The sequence below is a fragment of the Cydia pomonella genome, chromosome 23 (assembly GCF_033807575.1).
Source record: "Cydia pomonella isolate Wapato2018A chromosome 23, ilCydPomo1, whole genome shotgun sequence".
In the NCBI taxonomy this organism is placed as follows: Eukaryota; Metazoa; Arthropoda; class Insecta; order Lepidoptera; family Tortricidae; genus Cydia; species Cydia pomonella.
Window position 1 is genome coordinate 9853945 of NC_084725.1, and position 24440 is coordinate 9878384.

At 37.5% G+C, this 24440-nt stretch overlaps 1 protein-coding gene across 4 annotated transcripts in view; it reads right to left on the bottom strand.

Moving 5' to 3' along the window:
* The window catches only part of LOC133530596 (solute carrier family 41 member 2-like), a 138478-nt gene that overhangs the window by 43697 nt on the left and 70341 nt on the right, over window positions 1-24440 (bottom strand). Inside the window, exon 1 of one of the 4 annotated variants that reach the window (XM_061868562.1) lies at window positions 22226-23165. The exons of the other annotated variants lie outside the window; for them this stretch is intronic. Coding sequence (XP_061724546.1) covers window positions 22226-22307 — 82 coding nt within the window. The 5' untranslated portion in view covers window positions 22308-23165. Of the gene's footprint in view, window positions 1-22225; window positions 23166-24440 lie in introns of those variants that run through there. 4 annotated transcript variants of the gene reach the window in all.

Below are 24440 nucleotides of genomic sequence, written 5' to 3' on the forward strand. Positions count from 1 at the left end.
ATTTATTTATTTAATCGTATGGCATGCATGGTTAGGCAATCAGAGAACAGCTTTGAGGTTGTTAAGCCAGGTAACTACGTCGGGTGTCAAGACATCTAGATCCTCAGCTGGGCCAGGATACAAGTGAAGTGGGCAGCGCCGAAATATATGCTCAATGGTTTGTTCTTCTTCGCCGCACTCGCAGAGCGGAGACTCCTTCCAACCCCACTTATGTTGGAAATAATTACAGCGGCCATGACCTGTTCTCAACCTGTTCAGACGACACCAGATCTTTCGAGGTAGATGGAACCCTTTTGGTTTTTTCGTCGGATCTGGGAGATAGAGGTCATCTTTACCAATCGTAGCAGTAGACCATTCATCTTTCCACCGGTCCAAGATGTTAAAATTGCTTAGGCTTGGCGCTATAGCACAGGGTGGGTTTCGAGAGACCAAACGTTGTTGGGGAGGGTAGCAGAACTCTTTATGGGCTGGTAACGTTGGATTTTTCAGAATCTTCTCCACTTCTCTCTTCAAAGCCTGAGCGCGTCGGAGATGAGGCGGGGCTACATGGCTTAGTACTGGCAGCCAGTGGATCGGAGTAGATTTGATAGTGCCGGAGATGCAACGCATGGTATCGTGCAGTTTGACGTCCACTTTGTTGGTATGTGCACTCCCCAACCATACTGGTGCGCAGTACTCCGCCGCAGAGTACACAAGCGCGATCCCTGATGTGCGTAAGCAATCCGCCGAAGCTCCCCAGCTGGTGCCACAGAGTTTATGGAGAAGATTATTTCTCGTTGCCACTTTTTGCGAGAGCTTGGACAGATGTTCCTTGTAGGTCAGGGACCTATCCAGCGTAACACCGAGGTATTTCGGGCAAGGATTGTACTTGAGTGCTTCATTATTTAGATATACAGTTGGATGATAGCTGGCCATGGTTGTATAGATGAAAACAGGAAACTTCAGTCTTACTTTGGCTGGGTATAAGTCGCCACGCGCTAAAGTATGCTGTCAGAGCTTTTAAGTCCGATGATAATGTTTGGGCTCCAGATTCAAAGTCTCTGCTCTGCGAGATGAGCGCGATGTCATCGGCATATATAAACTTGGTAGCGTCTGTATGCGGAAGGTCTGAGATGTACAAGTTAAACAGCATCGGCGCTAAGACCGAACCTTGAGGTAGGCCATTGTTTAACCTACGTTTCCTGCTTTTCTTGTTTCCCAAGAAAACTTCGAAGGTCCTTTCAGTCAGCATGTTGGAGATGAGGTCTACTAATTCTCTGCTTGGGATTGCTGACACCAACTTATTAATCAAGCCGTGCCTCCAGACTGTGTCGTAGGCTGCTGTAAGATCTATAAAAACCGCAGTCGATTTAAGGCGTTTTTGAAATCCGGCTTCTATGTAGTTAGTGAGAGCTAACACCTGATCGACACAGTTCCTGCCCTTCCTGAAACCGGCTTGCTCGGGAGGTAAGACAGCTTCTATAAAAGGTTCAATGCGGCCTAGAAGGAGACGTTCTAGAAGTTTATGTGAGCAGCTGAGGAGAGCAATAGGCCTATAGCTTTCGACAAGGTTTTCGGCCTTTCCTGGTTTGGGCACGGCTATTACTTTTGCCAACTTAAACTCTTTTGGTAGGTTATTGTTTGCCAGGATGTTAGAGAACAAGGTTGTAAGCCAGCTGACTGCGATGGGCCCCATGTGTTTGATGAACTCATTGAAGATTTTGTCGGGGCCAGCGGCTTTATTGATTTTGAGCTGCTTAATAGCGGTGACAACTTCCTCTACACTGAATGGTCTTGCAAGCTCATGGTTTCTTGGGGAGTTTTGCTTGAGAGCTGACAGTTCTTTCTTAATTTTCCTCGTAAAGATTTTATCACTTTTGGCTCTAGTTAGTTCAACCATTCTGATGGCTATGGCGTCTGGGTTAACGCTTGGGCAGTCTCTACTCTGGGTGTGCTTCCCAGTTAGGCTATTGATGGTCCTCCATGCTTTTCTGCTGGATCGTTTAAAGTCCATTTGCTCAACTGCGGTTTCCCACTTTGCTCTTCGGCTCTCATCCAGGGAGGCAAGGAGTTCGGCCCCAGTGCGAGGGTTTCCCGTTTCTTGGTATTCTTTATATAGATCCTCGCTTCTCAGACTCCACCCAGGTATGTATTCCTTTCTGTAACCCCTTGGTATAGAGGCCTTTGCAGCCCTGATGATCAGCCTACAAAAGTCTCCATAGTTGGAGGCTACAGGGTCCAGGTTAGCAGAAGACACATTAATATCCAACTGCTCTTCGTAGCTCCTCCAGTCCGCTCGGGAAAAATTCCATCGCGGTAGGGGCATAGAGTTTTGAAGGGGAATCCTAAGACCAATCTCCAAAAACACGGGTCTATGTTGACTGTTCGGAAAATTGGACAGTACCGAGCGACTACAAGGAAGTGGGTGATCAAAGGGGTCCTTGGACACAAATATTAGGTCAGGATTATAGTCCTTTCTCCATCTGGCAGAATGGAAGGTTCCCTTGTCTTTTGCGTCGAATACCAAGTGTAAGTTGTTCATATCCACCCATTGAGCCAGAAGTTCGCCATTTGCGTCAACCTCTGAGTATCTCCAGTTCGTGTGGTGACTATTGAAATCTCCAACATACACACTCGGGTGTGACTGGACAGGGAGCAGTTCGGAAGGCCATGAGATACTGGGAGGTTTGTAGACATTGGTTACAGAGATGTTGTCCACTTGCACGACGATGTAATATAAAGAATCTTTGGCGCTGGCGGAGACTACATTAATGTTTGAGATGTCTGATCTGGCGAAGGTGGCTATACCGTGTTTAGAATGGTGGATGGCTTTAATTAAAGTGTAGCCCGATAGTCTTACCCTTCTTTCAAAGTCCGCTTCATCCTTCGTGTGAGTTTCCTGAACATTAACAATATCAATTCTATAGTCCCTTAATACCTTCGTCAGATAGTCACTCTTAGCTAAGCTTATTCCTTCTATGTTCAGTTGCAGGATGCGCACCGAGGGTCCGACATCCCTTGTTCGAAGACTCCTAGGAGTGCACTTTTTTAGTGAGCTCGTATCTGTAGTATCGTTGACATTTGTGATCGCCATAGTGTATCTCTCTGATTGCTGTGTTGCCTTTGAAAGGCGTTACTCATTTAGCACCACCCAGGGGACACGTGCAGGGTTGTGGTAGGTTATTCCTGCGGACGCGAGTAACAATTGTCCCCCGAATCTAGATGAGGTCCAGGGTCTCATGATGGAGTCAGGAGTTGGTCACCAGAACTCCTAATCTACTCATCATAACTCCATCGTGTTTGGGCTCAATAGATTTGCCCTGACGAACACCATCGATCTAGATAAGGTCCAGGGTCTCATGATGGAGTCAGGAGTTGGTCACCAGAACTCCTAAACTACTCATCATAACCTCATCGTGTTTGGGCTCAATAGATTTGCCCTGACGAGCAACATCAATCTAGATAAAGTCCAGGGTCTCATGATGGACTCAGGAGTTGGTCACAAGAACTCCTAATCTACTCATAATAATTCCAACGTGTTTGGGCTCAAAAGATTTGCCCTGACGAGCACCATCGATCTAGATGAGGTCCAGGGTCTCATGATGGACTCAGGAGTTGATCACCAGAACTCCTAGTCTATTCATCATAACTCCATCGTGTTTGGGCTCAAAAGATTTGCCCTGACGAGTACCATCGATCTAGATTAAGTCGAGGGTCTCATGATGGACTCAGTAGTTGGTCACCAGAACTCCTAATCTATTCATCATAAAGGTAATTTGATGGTGCTTGTCGGAGTAAATCTATTGAGCCCAAACACGATGGAGTTATGATAAATAGATTACGAGTTCTGGTGACCAACTCCTGACTCCATCATGAGACCCTGGACTTCATCTAGATCGATGGTACTCGTCAGGGCAAATCTTTTGAGCCCAAACACGATGGAATTATAATGAGTAGATTAGGAGTTCTAGTGACCAACTCCTGACTCCAGCATGAGACCCTGAACATCATCTAGATTGATGGTGCTCGTGAGGGCAAATCTATTGAGCCCAAACACGATGGAGTTATGATGAGTAGATTAGGAATTATGGTGACCAACTCCTGACTCCATCATGAGACCCTGGACTTCATCTAGATCGATGGTACTCGTCAGGGCAAATCTTTTGAGCCCAAACACGATGGAATTATAATGAGTAGATTAGGAGTTCTAGTGACCAACTCCTGACTCCATCATGAGACCCTGAACATCATCTAGATTGATGGTGCTCGTGAGGGCAAATCTATTGAGCCCAAACACGATGGAGTTATGATGAGTAGATTAGGAATTATGGTGACCAACTCCTGACTCCATCATGAGACCCTGGACTTCATCTAGATCGATGGTACTCGTCAGGGCAAATCTTTTGAGCCCAAACACGATGGAATTATAATGAGTAGATTAGGAGTTCTGGTGACCAACTCCTGACTCCATCATGAGACCCTGGACTTCATCTAGATCGATGGTACTCGTCAGGGCAAATCTTTTGAGCCCAAACACGATGGAATTATAATGAGTAGATTAGGAGTTCTAGTGACCAACTCCTGACTCCATCATGAGACCCTGAACATCATCTAGATTGATGGTGCTCGTGAGGGCAAATCTATTGAGCCCAAACACGATGGAGTTATGATGAGTAGATTAGGAATTATGGTGGCCAACTCCTGACTCCATCATGAGACCCTGGACTTGATCTAGATCGATGGTACTCGTCAGGGCAAATCTTTTGAGCCCAAACACGATGGAATTATGATGAGTAGATTAGGAGTTCTGGTGACCAACTCCTGACTCCATCATGAGACCCTGGACTTCATTTAGATCGATGGTACTCGTCAGGGCAAATCTATTGAGCTCGAATACGATTGAATTATAATGAGTAGATTAGGAGTTCTAGTGACCTACTCCTGACTCCATCATGACACCCTGGACTTCATCTAGATTGATGGTGCTCATCGGGGTAAATCTATTGAGCCCAAACTCGATGGAGTTATAATGATATAATCGAGTAATATGCACAAACGATTGGCATCTTGGCTGGGCAGCATGGGTGCGTAGCCAACATGCCAAACGTTTACGATACGACAAGGAAACACTATCTGTCTCTCTATCGCACTAATATGCGCAATCGATTGGCTTCTTGGCTAGGTATCATGGGTGCGTAGCCAACATGCCAATCGTTTACGATACGACAACGAAACACTACTCTCTCTCTATCGCACCACAGATCATATAATACTAGTACAGATACCCAATCCCATACTAAAAACGCGCACCGTTCTAAGTATCCAATACCTGTAGGCTATTTTTTAGTTCACAGTAACGAACTAGATGGCGCACGGAGCTAATAAAACTCTCACAACTAACATGCGTTGAAATGGCGTCGAAATACCTCTCTTGCGACATCTGTTGTAGCTTTCACGCACTAAACCTAGAGGTCACATATATTGTTAAGGTCAATTATTACTAGATGGCGTTTCAGATATCGATGACGAAATTAAAATTTATTTACAAATTAAGTCAATTTACAATTATGATGTCAATTATAATTTTATGTTACTTTTTTTTGTACTATAAATAGTAGTTTGATTTGGTACTTTAAGACATTAAAGTTTCGTTACAAATCACAAGTCGTGTTCTTATCGCTTACCTTGCTTCGGCGCGACGAGCATTCGAGTAAACCAGCGTAACTATGCCTTTTAGATACACAATAACGCATAATCAAAGAGGACTCTTATGCTGGTTTGAAGGTATCTAGTACCTGGCGCTTCACGTTAGGGCAAAAAGAACACGGCATTAAGCGGTATGATTTGTTTTAATAACTCTTGGTGGTAAGCGTTGCATTGGTTGCTCGGCACGTGGCCTTGAGAGGCCCAAGGTTGCGCTTATACAAATGATTTAAAACGTTCGTCAAAATCGAAAGTAAAAAATATGTGCATATTCAATAAAAAAATATATTGGTACCTACCTAGAGATATATTAGGCAGTATTGTCTTAGATTTATTATAATATAAAAAAGAGCATGTATACAGGAAAGGATAAGTATTTTAAAGGATGATCAATTGATAATTTTGTGTTAAAAAAGAAAGGCCAGCACTTACAAAAAATAGGTACCTAAATATGGAAGTGTCTCGTTAGACAGTTTACGCACTTGCGATATCCGTATGTGGCTATAGCGTGATAAGTGCTTAAGAGGAAAGAGGACGGCCGGTCCTCCATACAAACGTAGTCCCCATTTTCCTCTCTGGATGTTGACATTTAGGAAAATATTTTTAAGTAATTTGATGTATATTAAACATACCTTGTCTTTTGACTTTTTTCGATTTGTGTATTATTATAAAAATTAGGAGCGAAAAATAGAATTCAGATTTCATACAAATTTTTTAATACTTTTTAACTCCTATCGAAAAAAATCAAACGTAGAGGCATACTTGTGGTTGATATACAACAAATTGTGTCAAAATAGTTTTAATAATGTTAATATCTAGAGAGAAAAATGTGGACTATGTTTGTATTAAAAGGTGATTTCGCGTGCGTCCTCCACTTTCTTCTTAAGAGGGAAGTGTACCACGTGATTGTCCATACAAAAAGAGAAAACGTTTTTCCATGATTTAGTTGTAGGTTATTGACACAATGACAAACTAGATTCATAGGTTTCCTATTTTTAAATGTGCAAAACAAAAAAATATATTTTTTTTTCAAAAAGTGAAACTTATAAACCTCTCTCTGATCTCGGAAACGGCTCTATCGATTTCACTGAAATTTGGTATATAGGGGATTTTGGGGGTATACAATCTATCTAGATTAGTCTTATGTTTGGGAAAACGCGTGTTTTCGAGTTTTCATGCGTTTTTCTTTCGACGCAGAATATGGTTGCTTATTTCGTGTTGCCGGCCACCGTCCGTTTGGTCCAGCGGGTTAAGACGCGGACTGCTGAACGAGTGTTAAGGGTTCGAATCTCGCCCGGTGATTAACTTTTGTTTTTTTTTTTTATATGTTCAAGTTTATATATAATTTTTTAATTTTTATTGTTTTAGGTAAGTTTGATTTAGTAAAAAAATGACCTATGTAATAAGAGAAATTGACAATATATGGCGTTACTCTGTGACAAGTGCTGTAAGGTTAAAATCGATTGTAAATAATAATAATTGTCAGTTCACATTTTACTTTTTAAGTTTATGTAGATTATCACCAATACACCGCCATATTACAATAAATAGTTATAACCGAGCAAAGCTCGGTCGCCCATGTACTATATCATAATATGAGCTAGAATGTTTAAAAAGGAGTACGGATTTTTACAGATATTTCTTAAAGACTTTATTCAAATATGGGTCGCTTGAAAAATACTAGGTTTCTACGTACCGTACCTTCCCATCGTTTCATTATCTGATTTGTGCACTACCTAGACGACAAGAGAGACGATTAGCGCAACTCGCGCTATTGAACACTGTGCGAGTTGTGCGGATGAACGAGTTTGATTCTGAACGGGTGTTGCTTTGCGTGTTTAACATTCTAACATTGCAATAAAAAAGCGTGTAACGTTTTTTTCCATAATTTTAAATTAATAAATAAAATAATTTTATTTCGTATTTATTTAATTTAATTTTTTAACCACCAAAGTGTGTTTTGTAGCTAATTCAGTACGGCTACCATGAGTTGGCATTTGACGTTTACGCTAGCGACTGCTTGAACTTGATCGCAGTTTATCTCGCTCGCATTAAAGTTGGTATTGGTGCGATCGAGTTCACGCAGTCTGTGGCGTAAAAGTCAAATGTCAACTCATGGTAGCCATACTTGTCCTATCATGTAAATATTTTTTTATATTTTTGATATATGATATAAACAGATTATTCAACATCTAAAAATTAAAGTCACTGGAGCGCGTCAGCGGGTAGTCAGTCGCGCACCATGTATCCGAAAAAAAGAAAAAGAGGAGGGGAAATAATAAGGGTAGGTATGTTAATTTACATGCTCAAGGTGGTTTTTAATATGTAAGAGAGTAGCAGAGTCACAAAGTTACAAAAAAAACGTGACCTTGATTTACTCGAGCGCGGTCGGTCTTTTTTTTGTAAATGTAATGAAGATTTCTTATTAGAAAACAATCAACTTGTAACGTTCGAGTTCATTATTTTCAACTGACCGAAAAATATACGGGAATACCCTCAATACCTCTTTAGCTCCATTAAATAAATAAAAATCTTTTTTATTGTTCAGATTCTTGCCAATCAATTCAAACTATTAAAAGTTAACTTCATGTTAAAAATTTACATTGTCGTACAAAAGGCAGTTACACAATGCAAAAGGCAATTATGTTATAATTTTCCGTATGAATATACAACGTAAGCAAAATAATAGACTAATAGATAATGTTTTTTGACGTAAGTCGCAAGTATTAAGACGATTGTCGGCCCAATGCCCTTGAGCGTCGGGGCCTTGGAGCAAAGCTAAGCGCTCTGTCCCCGCGACAATCTCATGTCTCATGACGATCGCACGCAACGACGTTCAAAGAATAAGATGCAGTGCAGAGGCGCGCGGGTGGCGCTATACTCGTATTTAAGTATCATCTTTTGCAGACGTTTTGTTGTTTGATATGAGTAGATCATGCATTTGGTGAAGGTACCGTAGTAACCTCGCAGTAGGACACACATACAAAATACACCATACACCACGAATTATTTATGATTTTGTGGCACACTTCATATATCCGTATCGAGTGTGGTTTAATAAAAATAATAGTTTTTGGTTTCTATGAAAAAGACACGCAAATCAAAGTTGTAATTTTAAGATTTTTTGATTGAAATTGAGTTTTATGTGCATTTTTATGCTAATCTATGAATTTCAGACGATTAAACATGAAACGGCGCCCGGGGCATGTTACACCGATACTAACTTTTCATATTAAATTGACGGCTTAGGCCGGTATAAAGCCGTTTGAGTAAATGTCCTGTTCATATCTCGACGACAAAAGCGATTGTCAGCCTTATAACTTACATTATTAGTTTCCAAAATAAAATTAATTTCGTAGAGTAGAGTATAATTTCGGAATTGCACCACGTTCGGAGGCATTCGAAACTAAGGTACATAACAGTGTTTTTTTATTTCTTATTGCGCAAATAAATATTTATGTTGCCGAGCGCCGATTTTATAGTCTTTTTTTTTACATTCCTAGAAAAAACTAACCACGTTTAAATAGGTAGTTTATTAATCCTAAAAATTTTATGGTTTCTGAATTTAATCGATTAATTATTTTTAAATTTAAAAAGAAACAACTATCTTTATACAACGTAAATAGATAGCCTATGTTAATCAATTAAGTAATTATATTTTTTTAGGAATCGAAATTTATTACAAAACTCAAAATTCGAATGCCTATATGTCCGCGCATGTTAGAAAACACTTATTATACATATATTTAAAAAAGATTTCTCAAACACAACTGGAAATAGTGTCATTACGTTCATAACAATAAGCTGCGAAACACCATGTTTCGCGCGCTAAAGCGAGTCACAACCCTGCTTTCTGCAGTTATTTATTCTTTGGCCGCAATTACTCCGATATTATAGCACTTGGGAAATGCACAAGCATTCATAGTGCAAGGAAGGCACGGAGCGACAAGTGATACAGCCTCCTCGTCTAAAAGCTGGCACACGACTGACGTTCACGTTTTTTTCGAGCTGCATACGCACGAAATGTCAAAAAATGATCGATTTCTTAAAAAAATATTAACTGATTAGCAAAAGCTGTGTTGTATTCGCAGAACCTGTTAAAAAATATTTTTTTAGTTTAAAAATAATTTAATCGATTAATTTAGTAGAAATGAGCAAAGTTACCCGCAAAATTGTCCGTGCGTTTTTGTATGTGTATTTTTTTTGCCGTGAAACTATAAATGTTACGATAAAAGTCAAATGATGCTATTGTTGTACATAAAATGAACATTCATATATATCTTTTCCACAATTTTTTGTTAACCCATTTAGAAGAAATAGCCTCTAGACTAGACAGCGTTTTTCGACGAAAACGGCGCGTAGCGCCTTAATAAGGTTATGTCCTTCGCGCCACCGTGCACCGCTAATAATACCTAGTTGTATGGTAGTATGCTTACGCACACAGATGCACCTCGGTGGCCTTCAGGGGCTGCGTAAGGTTCACCTACGCCTCTATGGTTCCTCCGATACGAACAATATGAAATCGAAAATGAGCCCATATTCAATTAAAAACAAATGCGAACCTACAAATATAATACGTCGTATTGTCAATCTAAATTTGCAAACGCACACTGGTAAATAATAAATAATAATAAATAAATTATTACACAAATTGACTAAGTCCCACAGTAAGCTCAATAAGGCTTGTGTTGAGGGTACTTAGACAACAATATATATAATATATAAATATCTATTAATACTTAAATACATAGAAAACACCCATGACTCAGGAACAAATATCCATGCTCATCACACAAATACATGCCCTTATAATTTGAACCCGGGACCATCAGCTTCGTAGGCAGGGTCACTAGCGTCTCACTACCCACTAGGCCAAACCGGTCGTCATAAATAAATAAATATCAGTCTTCGTCTTTTGATTGATATTTTGTCAGATGATGATAGTTTATAGAGTTAGAGCAGCTTATTTAGATGCACCAGGTTTCTATTTTATCACCAATATAGTTGAGAAAGATGCATAATGAAACCCTGTGAATGTCAGCTGCCGCGAATGAAGCAGTTAAAAGTTTAACTCATTTAAGTTTAACATCAAATAAGACTAATTATTGCTCTAAGCCTGTAAATTTAAATGACCAAGATGACCATAAATGTCACAAATGACCGGTCATTTATCAAAAACGAGGGTCTCTAAAAGTGAATATTTATGTTGCCGAGCGCCGCTTGACGGACGCTTTGCAACCCTACTTGTGTTGTGACATTGCTTTCAATGCCTACATTTGACCAGTTGAAGCACTTTTTAGGGCCACAAAGTTTGTGTCTAGAGTCATACTGTGTCGATATATACTTCAAAAAATTGGCTATGTGCGTTTTAAACCACGCATTATGGAGGGTTAAACCTTAATACGATTCTAAAAGACAAACGCAGCGCTTGCGCGGCATAGCGAAGCGAGGTCGAGGTATCGCTCGCTACCACTAGGTCGGCTACGATTGGCTCGCGCGCTCCGGCACGTCGACGTTCCAGCGCGCGTGGCTATGAATTTGGCGCCTTTTAAAATAGATTATACTATTATTCTTCTATTATCTTTTAAAATAGATTATATTGATTATACAGTGATTCATGCTGATCACATAATAGAGCTCAATGAATTAGTCAATCTTGCATTATCTTCATTTTACGAATGGTTTACTCTTAATAATCTATGCCTAAATACAGATAAGACTCAAATAATGCTATTTAATCAAAACTCTAAAAAAACTGACAAGCTTCAAATCGCTTTAAATGGAACCTCCGTAGCAATAGTTGATAGTGTAAAATTTCTCGGTATACGTCTCGATTCTAAGTTAAATTGGATACAGGAGCTGGATGCTATTGAGAACGCAGTTAGTTCAGCATGCTATGCCCTGAGAACCCTCAGAGATGAAATTGACATAGACCATCTTAAAATAGTTTATTATGCGCTAATAGAGGCTAAATTGAGATACAGTATTATGCTATGGGGAAACAGCTTCCAGTATAACATCAATAGAGCTCTTATTTCTCAAAAAAGAGCTATTAGAATCATGTTTCGCATCCCACAAAGGACATCTTGCAGGCAATATTTTCAAAAACTTGGTATCCTTACGGTGCCTAGTTTATATGTGCTTATATTACTCACGGATCTCGTTAAACATAGCTCTAGATTTGAAACTGATGAAGAACAGGAGATGCGCAAAGTGTCGCGCACCAAAAATATAAAAGTTAACTTCCGTCCATTATCGAAAGTAGAGGAGCACTGTACAAGACACCAGGCTGTTAAATTATTTAACAAATTACCTGAAGAGCTTAAAACAATTTCAAAGTATAATATCTTCAAACACAAATTGAAACAGTTTTTGTTGAGAGGATGTTTTTATACGGTAGATGAAGTGTTTAATGTTGTTTAAGTCTTAAGTATTGTTTCTCTTGTTATTATTTAGTATTTAAATGTTGCCGTATTTTTAGACTGATATTTATTTGTTTACTTGTAGGTTCTTTGTTGTTGTTTTTCTCATGTTTTTCACTTTATGTACATATATTCAAACACAATTCTGTATTGTTCATGAATAAAGATACTATGACTATGACTATGACTTATAATGCAAGCTATTCACAGAAATTTCTAACTTTCCTTAATATTTCCGTAACGCATATTAATTTTTAAGCAACTATCCTATTTCTCAAAATTTTTAGCTTTGTCTATTAACTTAAGAACTTAGAGGTATTGTCATGGATTTAATAACTTTCATTTAATGTCCACAAAACAATAAGCTAATTTTAGTTTAACAAATTATCACATAAAAAAAATCTAAATATTTGAAGCTTAAACTTTGCACTTTAATTCAATATTCAAAAACCATGTAATGATTAAGTAAATTTATCCTATTGTGAACTTTACGTCTTAGCGTTAAGGTTGCAAATCCCATGTGACTTCCATGACTATGAAGGGTACAGTTGTAACTGATGAGCAATTTTCGTAACTGCATTAACTGTCATCATAATTTTAATCTTGGTTTAATGAGGATAATAGATTAGGACCTGGGCGACCGAGCTTTGCTCGGTTATAACTATTTATTGTATTATGGTGGTGTATAGGTGATAATCTTAACTAATTTTTTTTACTAAATTAAACTTGTCTAAAACAATAACAATTAAAAAATTATATATAAACAAGAACATATAAAAAAAACAAAAGTTAGTCACCGGGCGAGATACGAAGTACGAACCCGTAACACTCGTTTAGCAGTCCGTGTCTTAACCCGCTAGACCAGACGGACAGTGGCCGGCATCACGAAATTAGCGACCATATTCTGCGTCGAAAGAAAACCGCATGAAAACTCGAAAACACGCGTTTTTCCAAACTTAAGACTAATCTAGATAGATTGTATACCCCCAAAAACCCCCATATACCAAATTTCAGCGAAATCGTTAGAGCCGTTTCCGAGATCACAGAAATATATATATATACAAGAATTGCTCGTTTAAAGGTATAAGATAAAAAAAATATCACTTAGTATACTGAGAATTACATTATTTTACCTCCCTCGAAAACACATAACAATCATTAATAAAAGAATATATATACCTAATTTATATCTGACGCTCGTTCTAACTTTTATATTACAAATATGCTTAAAAATATGTCCCATGCCATATAAGCATAACTTTTCCATCTTTAGAATTATCATAACTTTTAGGGCAAAACTCTGGTCCCACTATTGAGCTAAGAAGTTACGCAATGCGATGAAATTAAAAACACATTTTAAGATCCCTGACAACATAATCTATAATTTGGTCGGGTTATGTGTAGGTACCACAAACTATACTAAATTCACGGTGGGAATAAAAAATGTCCTCACATTTCAACATTATGTGACAAGGACAAACAATAATAACGCTTTCTTTGCTACTCCTACTGAAAGATAAATAAGACTATCCCGTTCGGTCATTTCCCTCCACCGCTCATGGCTGATCCAGTTGAATAATGAATACTCGATTCATGCGTAAAACGTACTAGAATCGTGGTGGCTCCATCTAGTGACGATATTCATTATTACTTCGACAGCTATATCCGTCGTGCGCTGTTGCCCATAACGTAGTCAGTCGCAAAACTCGCAAATCGCAATATAATTGTGGTATCAAATTTTGTAAATTAATGCATTGAATTCGTGTTGTTATTAATGTTTACATTTCATTAATAGTGTTTTTAATTTATGGCACGTTAAATATCTCTTAATATGAAGGATAACAATTTCGTAATGGCTGATTGTGACATTTGGCGCCATCTATTGATATCGATTTAGAAATAATTATAACTAGTTCGAGATGGGAGGGCATGATCGCACTAATATACGCAAACGATTGGTATTTTGGCTAGGCACTAAGCAAGTGTGTGGCCAACATGCCAATCGTTTACGATACGACAACGAAACACTATCTGTCTCTCTATCGCACTAATATACTTTATTTATACCTGCAGTCATTTAGTAACTTCTTCATTTTCCATTGGTGTGAAAGAGACAAAATAAAGAGCAAGGGTTATAGTACACTCTGTAGTCTGTAGACTTAGTAGTAGTGTACATAAAAAAAAAACTACTGTGCATATACAATAAAATAAAGAGTGCCCATATGATATCATATGACACTAAAATTAATGTTGCTTGAAATTATATTGAAAACTATCAAGATTATTCTAGTCTGCATTGAAACGCGCGTCGCGTTGCCGGCGCTCGCGTACCGAGCGCCAACGCCATCTATCGAGCGTTATTTCGTGAAATCGGAGAACGCTCCAAGGATTAAGGGCTCTTAAGAGCTTACCCCTCTGTCGAAACTGACGTTTATCTGAGCCATACCATTGACATGCCCCTCCCCCGCAAAATTTGACTGTTTTGTACAGAAAAATACAGACAAGGCGTCTCCGGTTGTTAAATCCTCCAAAGCTGAACCGATGCTGATGACAAATACTAAAATGACAGTTCTATTGACAAAATGGGGCAATCGTAATATCAGAAGGCCTACCGCAAACCACGTTCGACGTGTAACGTTTCTGTCGCACTAGTAAATTTGTATGTAAGTGTGACATGGAGTCAACACGTCGAACGTGGTTGTGGTTCACGGTAGGCCCTCAGTTTTCTACCTGGAATATAAACAGGGCTTAGGTGCCAGGGGAGCGATTTTTGAATTACGACCGCTCGATTTTGTCACTCGAAAATCGGTGGAGAACGACGAAATGTTAATATTTAAATTCGAGCGATAGAAATTGGAAATCTAGTGGTATTTACCACTTGTTTTCAATTTCATTAGTGGAATTTAAATAATGCTTAGTAATGGAGATAGTATTGAAGGGAGCCACACGAATACGAGCGCTCAAATTCTCAAAATTCAAAAATCGGCCTCGTGGTCGGCTGCCTTTGTGAATAGCGCTCTTACGTATACAAACAAAACAAAATAGAAGCGGAACCTTGATGCTTTTGACCTGGTTAACTTTCCCCAGTGCACTTAGAACCTTGTCGTTGTCAGATGCTGAATGCAACGTTATGGCAGCGACATGAGGAGGCAAACAGTTTTTGCTGCGGTAAAGTTGCAACATGTATAGTTTTATTGTACGGTATTTTGATAAAAAAAAAAGCAAATTCATACAGTCAATGTGTTAAGTACCTAGGTTGCATATGGGTCATGATGTGGTTAAGGTTTATTTTTATTTGTACATGGCAAAGAAACCTTGATATACCGTAGCCTAATACATACTAGGATGGTTGGGCGTACGTAGCCTATACAGGGTCCTCACCTGACATATGTCGGACAGATCTGATTGTCGCATCTGTCTGACGGATAAATCTGTCAATATAAAATTGTAAACCCGCACAGCAACAATTCGGAACAGCTTCTTCGCAGTTCATACATTTCGATGATCCGATATCGATGTTCTATGGAAAAGCCAAGAATTTTTACGCGATTTCGGGGTTGGTCCCATAGTAAAAGAGCTCGATATAACGAGTAGAATCCTAGAATCGACCCCTAGATTTAAAGCCCCATGGTGGAAGACTTATTTTTCGTGTATTTTCCCCATTCCTTATTGTTGTAATACATGTTTATCCTATAAACTATGTATGTATTTATATCCTTTGTCTTTCTGGTACCTTGTTGTACATTTTACTGCATTTGTCACCCTCTTTTCACTCTCTCCTTTCATCTGCTCAAAGGTTAACTGGAAGAGATCCCTCAAAAGGATAAGTTCGCCTTTATACTTCTTACTAATTGCATGTTACTTTTAATATGTATTTTTGTACATTAAAGATTTTACTACTACTACAACTACATACTGTATATGTGCGGACAGATCTCCAAAATCTGTACGTAGGGTTGGAAAATGAATTATTATGAGGTTTTTTAATGATAATAGTAACATTGTGGCTCTAGTGAAAAGGGGCACAAGTTTCGAGCAGCGCAGGTGAAAAAGGGCCCAAGTGCTATATGGAACTTATATCCTTTTCATTAGAACAATATGTAAGGCATTGAATATTGAACGAAACTAACTGCAAAACTCTCGGTATCTAAATCTTATGTCTTTGTGATAAAGTTTTACGACTTATCTGTTAATATTATGGACAATGGAACGTTACAATTAACATGACGTGTTCATGTCGAACACATGTCAGTTGACAATAAAACAATAGAACAATCATGTCAATAAAGTTAATTATGTACGATGTTAACCGACAATTTGAACTTTATTGCCAAGGCATAAATAAGATCCATCGTTACTCAGTTAAGAATGTTGCTGTTTAAGATACGTAACGATTTAATGTTTTTCTGTTTCGTAGAATTGCATTTTAATTAGGTATTTACCCAATACTATCTGTTCATTTATCAGAAACTTAAATTGTTGCGATTTTTATACATTATTAAATTATAGAAACGGGACTTAAACGCGTATTGAGTTTTAAATTTACCTCCGACCACGAACCACCGACCGAGACCACGGAGACAACCCCGTCCTCAAAACGTCAGAGGTAAATTTAAATTTCAATACGTGATTAAGCCCCGTTACTATAATTTATTAATTAACTTTTTAAATGGTATTTATTTTTATTCCTAACTGAACGTCTAGCGACCTTCACCAAGGAGGAGTTTTGGCTATGGCTACGTTCACACAGCGTAATTTTTCTCGTATATACCGTATACGAGATTTTGTCGAATGTCGTGATGACAACAAATTAAAAGGATCATGCTGAATTTGACCTACGATTCGATAAGCATGATATATATATATCTTCCGTATCATCTTTTCCGTTAGTATTATATTTGACATTGTATAATAATTTCCCAATATTTATTTGACATCGTGATGAATTTATTTTGATAGTGATTTTGATGATTTTTTTCTGTCTTGACATTGTATATAATAAATAGTTGACGATCATAATATAAATTCATATAGATTAGCTTGAAATAATTTATATTGTAATTTAATATTATGAATGGAATAAATCTAAATCGAAATCTAAATCTAATCTATACGATAAAAATCGTTCACATGGCGTCTATGCGTGAAAATCTCGTGTTCGAGACATATTTTTAGAGTGAGGTTCCCGTGATTCCCCGGACGGCTCCCTGACACTGCGTTTGCAGCCTGCCTGTAATTTACGAGTACTATTTTTTTACGCCAAGATCCTGGACGCAAGGGAGCTAATGTAAACCTTACTTGAAAGTGTGAAGGTTACTTTGACAGCATCCGAGTTGTCCTTGGCGCTGTGGGCACGACTAGTAACGACGAGGTAGTGTTCTTGGCGTTCAAAAGGTTAACAACCTTCTTTCAATAACGTGAAACATAGGGTTAAGAAGAGAAGTTAAGATAAGTAATACTTATTTGTGATACCTACTTACAAATGAGTAGTTCAAATGTGGGAATTACCTTTCTACGTTTGAACTAAATGTTTCATAATAATTTTTTGATGATGATCAAGGGATATAAGGTAAAACCCGATATGTAAAAAAGACTTATTACGCGTTACGCATATTTATATTTCCTAAAGCCTATTCGTTTGACTCATCGGGTTCACTTTACGTGTGGGCTTTTAAAATTTACTTTAATTTTACGACTTCATTGCCGTGATTTATATATATGTCATATTGCAGTTTTTAGTAATAACTGAGCTAAAGCGTGAACAGACAGACAGATGCGACGGACATAGCAAACCTATAATGTACGATTTCCATCAATCGGGCGATGTCGGAGTGCATTTTACGTTTGTACGGCCGCAAGCCGGTCGGCTCCTCGCGGACGCGGACGGCTCCGGACGCACTCCATCGCGTCTGCCATACATAATAGGCACATTGTTAAATTCTGCTGCGGCGCGGCTCGACTCTAGCCGGTCGGTGGAAATCGTATATTTGGGTTCCTATTTGACTACGGAACCCTAAGAATGCTTCGAAATATCAATAAGTAATTCATTTGTTTTAACATTTGCAGGACGCACATACCTTACTTTGTTTATATGCGTCTGATACCAGAGGAAATAATATTATTTGTTTTGAACACGAGGCTGGGGTGTTTCCATATTGATAAATATTACATATAGATAGTACCAAGCGGTTAACGACCTGATAAAGATAATTAACTTTTAGTATAGGTACTAATACAAAACAAAATCATATCGCATTTTGAATCATCATAATCATTTCAGCTGCAAGACGTCCACTACTGGACATGGCCTCCCTAGGGATCTCCACAAAGATCGGTCTCGCGCCGCTCTCATTCATCGGCTCCCTGCGACCTTAACCAGGTCGGACCACCTTGTTGTGGGTCTATTCATGCTGAGTTTTCCGGTTCGCGGCATTTTTAATAGTTTTGGTACATTACATTCCAGTCACTGATTTTTACAGGTAACTAACGACCCACCCTGGCTTCATACGGGTTAAACAAACCTTAATAATTTATATACCACGCAATTTTACGCACCAGAATTTCATTATTGATGCGAAGAGTTCTGGATAGCACCAACAGCATCTTGAGCTCACTTGCTGAACGGGTAGATTGCCCCATAATGCGATATTGGGACAAGATGCATGCTCCAGTGCGCGCCTCTCCCCAGAGATATTAGGTTTAGGTTTAAGTAAATTATGTCACTAACACTAGTTGTAAGTAAATTGTACAGTGTTAGTTGTAAGTGTATTGTATGTATAATACTAACAAATTATGGAACCAGAGTCCGAAATTATTATTATAATTTTTTAATATACCTAAACCTACTTCAGGAATTACTCTATTGATTGGTGAATTGAATACGTTCAGTACCGTAAAATGCTGCAACTTTGCCATTTAAGCTCAATTTTGCCTATTTAATTTCAATTACGATCTCTCTAATTTGCTTAGTTTTTTCTTGTTTTTTACCATTTGGTAGTAATATTCATTATTCTGGCAACACATATTTCATTTTTTTACAATGGTAACTCCATTGTTGCTCCGCCAGTTACGTATCATAAGTCGGCGTGAGTGGCAGCATTTTTTTAGTGTCTCGCAACTTTTGAATTTTTATCTACGAAAAAGGTGTTTTTTGAGAAGTGGTAACGTCCCAGGGTAAGTAAAGACTGTCTATTTCCCGTAAGTTTAATATTTTCAAGAAAAGGACATGATTTCAGCATAATAACGTACTAGGCAATATTGGGCAGTGTTTTGGAAACTTGAATGACACAATTTTGCCTGGGTCTAGGGCTGTCACTAGCTGAATTTTATAAATGTACAGAAAAGAGTAAAAATAAGCTTGCCTAAACTGCTTAAATGAGTTTATTTATTACAAGCTTTTTATTAACTTGCAATGTTTGTTTAAGTCAAATCTTGCAAGTCGATTTTCACCGACTTTCAGTGTGGGTACCTATATAGATCTGCTGACAATGCAATTATAAACTAACGTTAACAAAAAAAACTTATGGGTATTAAATGAAAATTATAAAAAAAAAACTTATTGCAATCTGTTATTATATTTTTATTGTAGTTACTTGCAATTGTATATTTATTGTATTATAATTATGCTGTATGTTTACTTGTAATTGTCTTTTTGTTCAAAATTTGCAATCTAATTTTCAACCACTTATTAGCGACCAATTGAGGTGTTTGACATACTTATGTAACTTGGGTGACTATGCAATGTTTATGGTACCATCGAGATGGTCTGATGATGGAGACCGGAAATAGCAACTTCTAAACTACACATAATAAACCCACTGTGTTTAGGCTCATTTGATTTGTCTTGCAGTTATCTTTCTTATCGAAATCTGGGTTGTCAGGTGTCAGGTCGATTACAATTGGAGTTCAAAGGTGAGGAGGTGATTAGAACTTTACAATGAAATAGAACTTTACACTATAATAATGCATTGAAAATTAGCAAAATAGTGTATCTGCAATGTACTTGTAATAAAAAAATTATAATAAGTTCAAATTATTAAATACTAAAAGAAAAAGAAATCAAACAACATTATATTACATTTGTTTGTTGATTATTTTGTAACTAACAATATAAATAGATTTATTTAATAATAATATTTTTTTGGCACAACCCTACAGTTAACGATATTTTTGTATAGAAAGTTTGTGGAACCTGCTACAACTTTACCTATTGCATGTGAAAAAAAAAGTATTAAGCTTATGGCAATAATTTGACTGTCAGGAACAAGCATAATGTCTCATGCACAAGAGTAAATATTATTGCAAATAGCAACACATTATTTATGGAGATATCCGTCTAGGCAAAGTTACGTCTTAGGCCTACAACTTTGCCTGCCACTTTGATTGCTTGTAAATCGGAAATACAGTATGATTAGGTAATGAGATTTGAGTCCTATCTGGTAAGGCATAGGGTATGCTTTCCGACTAATACTCATGAAACTCATAATGAAAAATAGGTTCACAGATATAAGAAAAAAACGTCAAAATCCAGGCAAAGTTGCAGCGTTTTACGGTAGTTTTTGAGTTTATCACAAACATACAGACAGACGCGGGTCGGGATTTTGTTTTATAAGGTGTAGTGATTTATTTTCCACCTGAAAGCAAGTTTAAGTCCCTAATAAGCTGTAAAGTAGGATTTTTATGATACAAAATGGTAAGAGCGTTTTGTAAAATAATGTTAAGTAACTACCAAATTTGTATCTGCCGAATGCACCCGGCCCGAGTCGGTGTGGACCAAATTGATTATCGAATGGACATCGCAGTTTAGCCGGGGCAGGGGCAGACCAAAAAAGAGACGCCCTCGACGCATTTTGCAGAGACTGGCAGAAACCTGCACCAAACCGTGATAGGTGACGGAAGAAAGGAAAGACCTTTGCCCAGCAAGGGTACACAAAACACTAAAAAGATAAGAAGCTGATAACCAAAAATTAACTTAAACCAATTAACATGTTTTGGATGAAAGGATTTATTAAAATCTGGACAGAACGCAAAACAGAAGATGAAATTGAGAACTTAGGTAGTGATTTGCGAAACACTAACTACTTAAATTCTTCAATAAAAACATTTAACTTTTTAAACTTTTGACATAAGCACGGTAAACTCGCTCAATATTGCCTAGCATGCCAAACATTGCCAGCTATCTATTTCTTCTGCCTAAATGTTTGACCAGTCAATATTTGGCATTTTAGGCAATGTTATGCAAGCTTACAATTATTGTAATAATTATTAGTAGAGATGGCACCATACATACATGATGTAAACCTTGCCATGTGTGTATGTGTGTTTATTCCCTAAATCCCATAAACATAAAACCAATACAACAATAGAATAGTATAGAAACACTTTATTGACAAACTGTACATGAAGATGACATTTATACAACATTGTCCCAACAGTTACCCGACATGGGCATGAATATATGAGTTGGTTACGGGTTTTGGGGAATATTATATTACTGGCTTCTGCCCGCGACTTTGTCTGCGTGGAATGATGATGATGATTGATAAAAACTACCTTATGTCCTTCCCCGGACCTCAAACTATATGAGTACCAAATTTTATATAAATCGGTTTAGCGGTTTAAGCGTGAGGAGGTAACATACAGACAGTTTCTTTCGCATTTATAATATTGTATAATATGTATTGTGGACTGAACGAAGATGTACTGACCTTGAGAAAGGTATATTGAGATGTTTTGGACACGTGGAAAGAATAAAATGAAAGAAGGCTAACAAAGAGAATGTATCAGGGAGAAAGAGAGGGAGCTAAAAGGGGTAGACCTCGGTGGACTTTCTCCGATCAAATCTGGGAAATCCTAAAGAAAGGCCAGGTCAAGAGCACCCTAAACCAGCGAACGTGTATTAGGAATGTTATGAAAGTGAAGGAAGTGAAAGAGGTATGTCAGTATGTATGTATGTTATCATATTATTAGGGATTTATCAGAAAAAAACAGGTATTGCATTCTTTATAGATAGGTACCTACACTACTCCAAGTCTCACAACCTAGTCATAAAATAAAACAATGACATACACCGAAGAATAGCCAAGATAAATACGATACTAATGATAATATATATACATTACCTATAGTGGCGTATCCATTCATCCTATTGAAATATCCCTCTATAAACATCTCCAATTTAGCGCCCATATTTATCAACGACATATTGACACTTCACTTGTATTTATCAACACTATGACTTCACTTTGGCATATATCTATGGTACGTATTACTTTTAAAATGCCAAGGACTTAAACTGTCTCTTTAAGCCTTCAATTGGCTTATATCTTACGATTTATTCACCGAAAACACTCACAAGTAACATTTTAAAGTATTTCTTTACAAATGAGAAACTTTTGAAGGTTTTTTTTGAAAATAATTTCACTTTTTATTCACAAAAAACACTCACAGCTACCAGCGTTGTCTTATCATTGATAAGTTATCACAATTACATTTTTGACTCGTGATACGCCGACTTCTACTATCAGTGTTTAAAACACAAAATAAATCCACGTTACACCTACTACCGTCTGAGAAAGAATGGCGCGCATTCGACCGGGTATTTCCTTAATCGTGGCAAAAAAAGCATTTCCTTAACACTGTTAATTAAATGTTTAATTTGTATTGAAACGTGCGAGCTCCAGCAAAACACTGTTCTGATTACCAAGTGATATTACTGTTGCATAAGGCACGTCCACTCACATTTTAAAGTCACGGTTACGTACAGGGCCATACTTTGTCTGCCGTCATGCCCGCATTTGGGTAGATTTACTTTTTGAGGACGAAGTAAATGCGGCGTATGGTGTATTCTTATTGTAATAACAATAACAGTTGGATTTGTTTTGGATATGATCTGTCAATGTCAAAAGTAACATTTCTTACTTAAGTGTATGTATCAGTTTGTATTGATTTGAATAAGATATCTGTCTCGTAGTTGTGTATTAGGCTTACCCACCCACGATTGTTAAAAAGTTAAAGACGTTTTATGCTATCCTACCTATACATTACATACTCACAGGCCTATAATTACTATATAATTAGCTACAGAAAAAGAAAATGAATTATTTTTTAATTTATCTTTGATTGATTTAATGACGACTTTCAGTGAAAATAATTCTTAGAAAAATCGCTTTACCGAGTGTCTTGATTTAGACAAAAGCAAAAAAATATTCCTTAAAATTACTCTAGTAGCATGTTATTCTTTAAAAAACCTTAATAAAATACATTAACTATACTTTTTTTCGGAAATAAACTAAATTTATTGAGCGTACTTAAGCTATATTTTAACCTACCTACTACTTTATCATTTTAGGTTTTCCGAGTTCATTTAGCGTTATCAAATTTATTTATTTTCAAATAAACAGCATTCCATGAGTGCACCTACGTTAAATAACCGGTTACAATAAATCCGGTTTAGTTCATTTATTCTTAATTAACCTTTGTCTGTAGGCCGTTCATTCGTTAAGAACTAACTTGCAGATATTATCAGAGGAACAATACTATAGAGGTGACAAGGGGGGGAGTGGAAAGAGCGAACGGGATAGTCTTATGGATCTGTCAGTAGGAGTAGCCGACAGGCGCTATTATTGTTTGGCCGTGTCATTGTTTCATGCTTTAAGCTGAATAATGTCTGACTAACTGTGTAAGAAATAAGTATTATACAGCTTTATTTCCATTTCTGTCTACTTCTAAAAAGTCCTAAGTGCCACGTGAAAACGGTAGACGTATCTTTGTTCCCCACCAACGTTTGGTGGGGAACAATGATACTAAAAGCGGCCAAGTGCGAGTCGGACTCGCGCATGAAGGGTTCCGTACCATTTATGACGTATTAAAAAAAAACTACTTACTAGATCTCGTTCAACATTTTACCACTTTGGACACACATTTTACCACTTTGGAAGTGTCTCTCGCGCAAACTATTCAGTTTAGAAAAAAATTATATTAGGAACCTAAATATCATTTTTGAAGACCTATCCATAGACACCCCACACGTATGGGTTTGATGAAAAAAACATTTTTTTTTAAATTTTATGACGTATTAAAAAAAAAAACTACTCACTAGATCTCGTTCAAACCAATTTTCGGTGGAAGTTTGCATGGTAATGTGTATCATATATTTTTCTTAGATTTTTCATTCTGTTATTTTAGAAGTTACAGGGGGGGGGACACATTTTTTCACTTTGGAAGTGTCTCTCGCGCAAACTATTCAGCTTAGAAAAAAAATATATTAGAAACCTTAATATCATTTTTGAAGACCTATCCATAGATAGCATAGATACACCACACGTATGGGTTTGA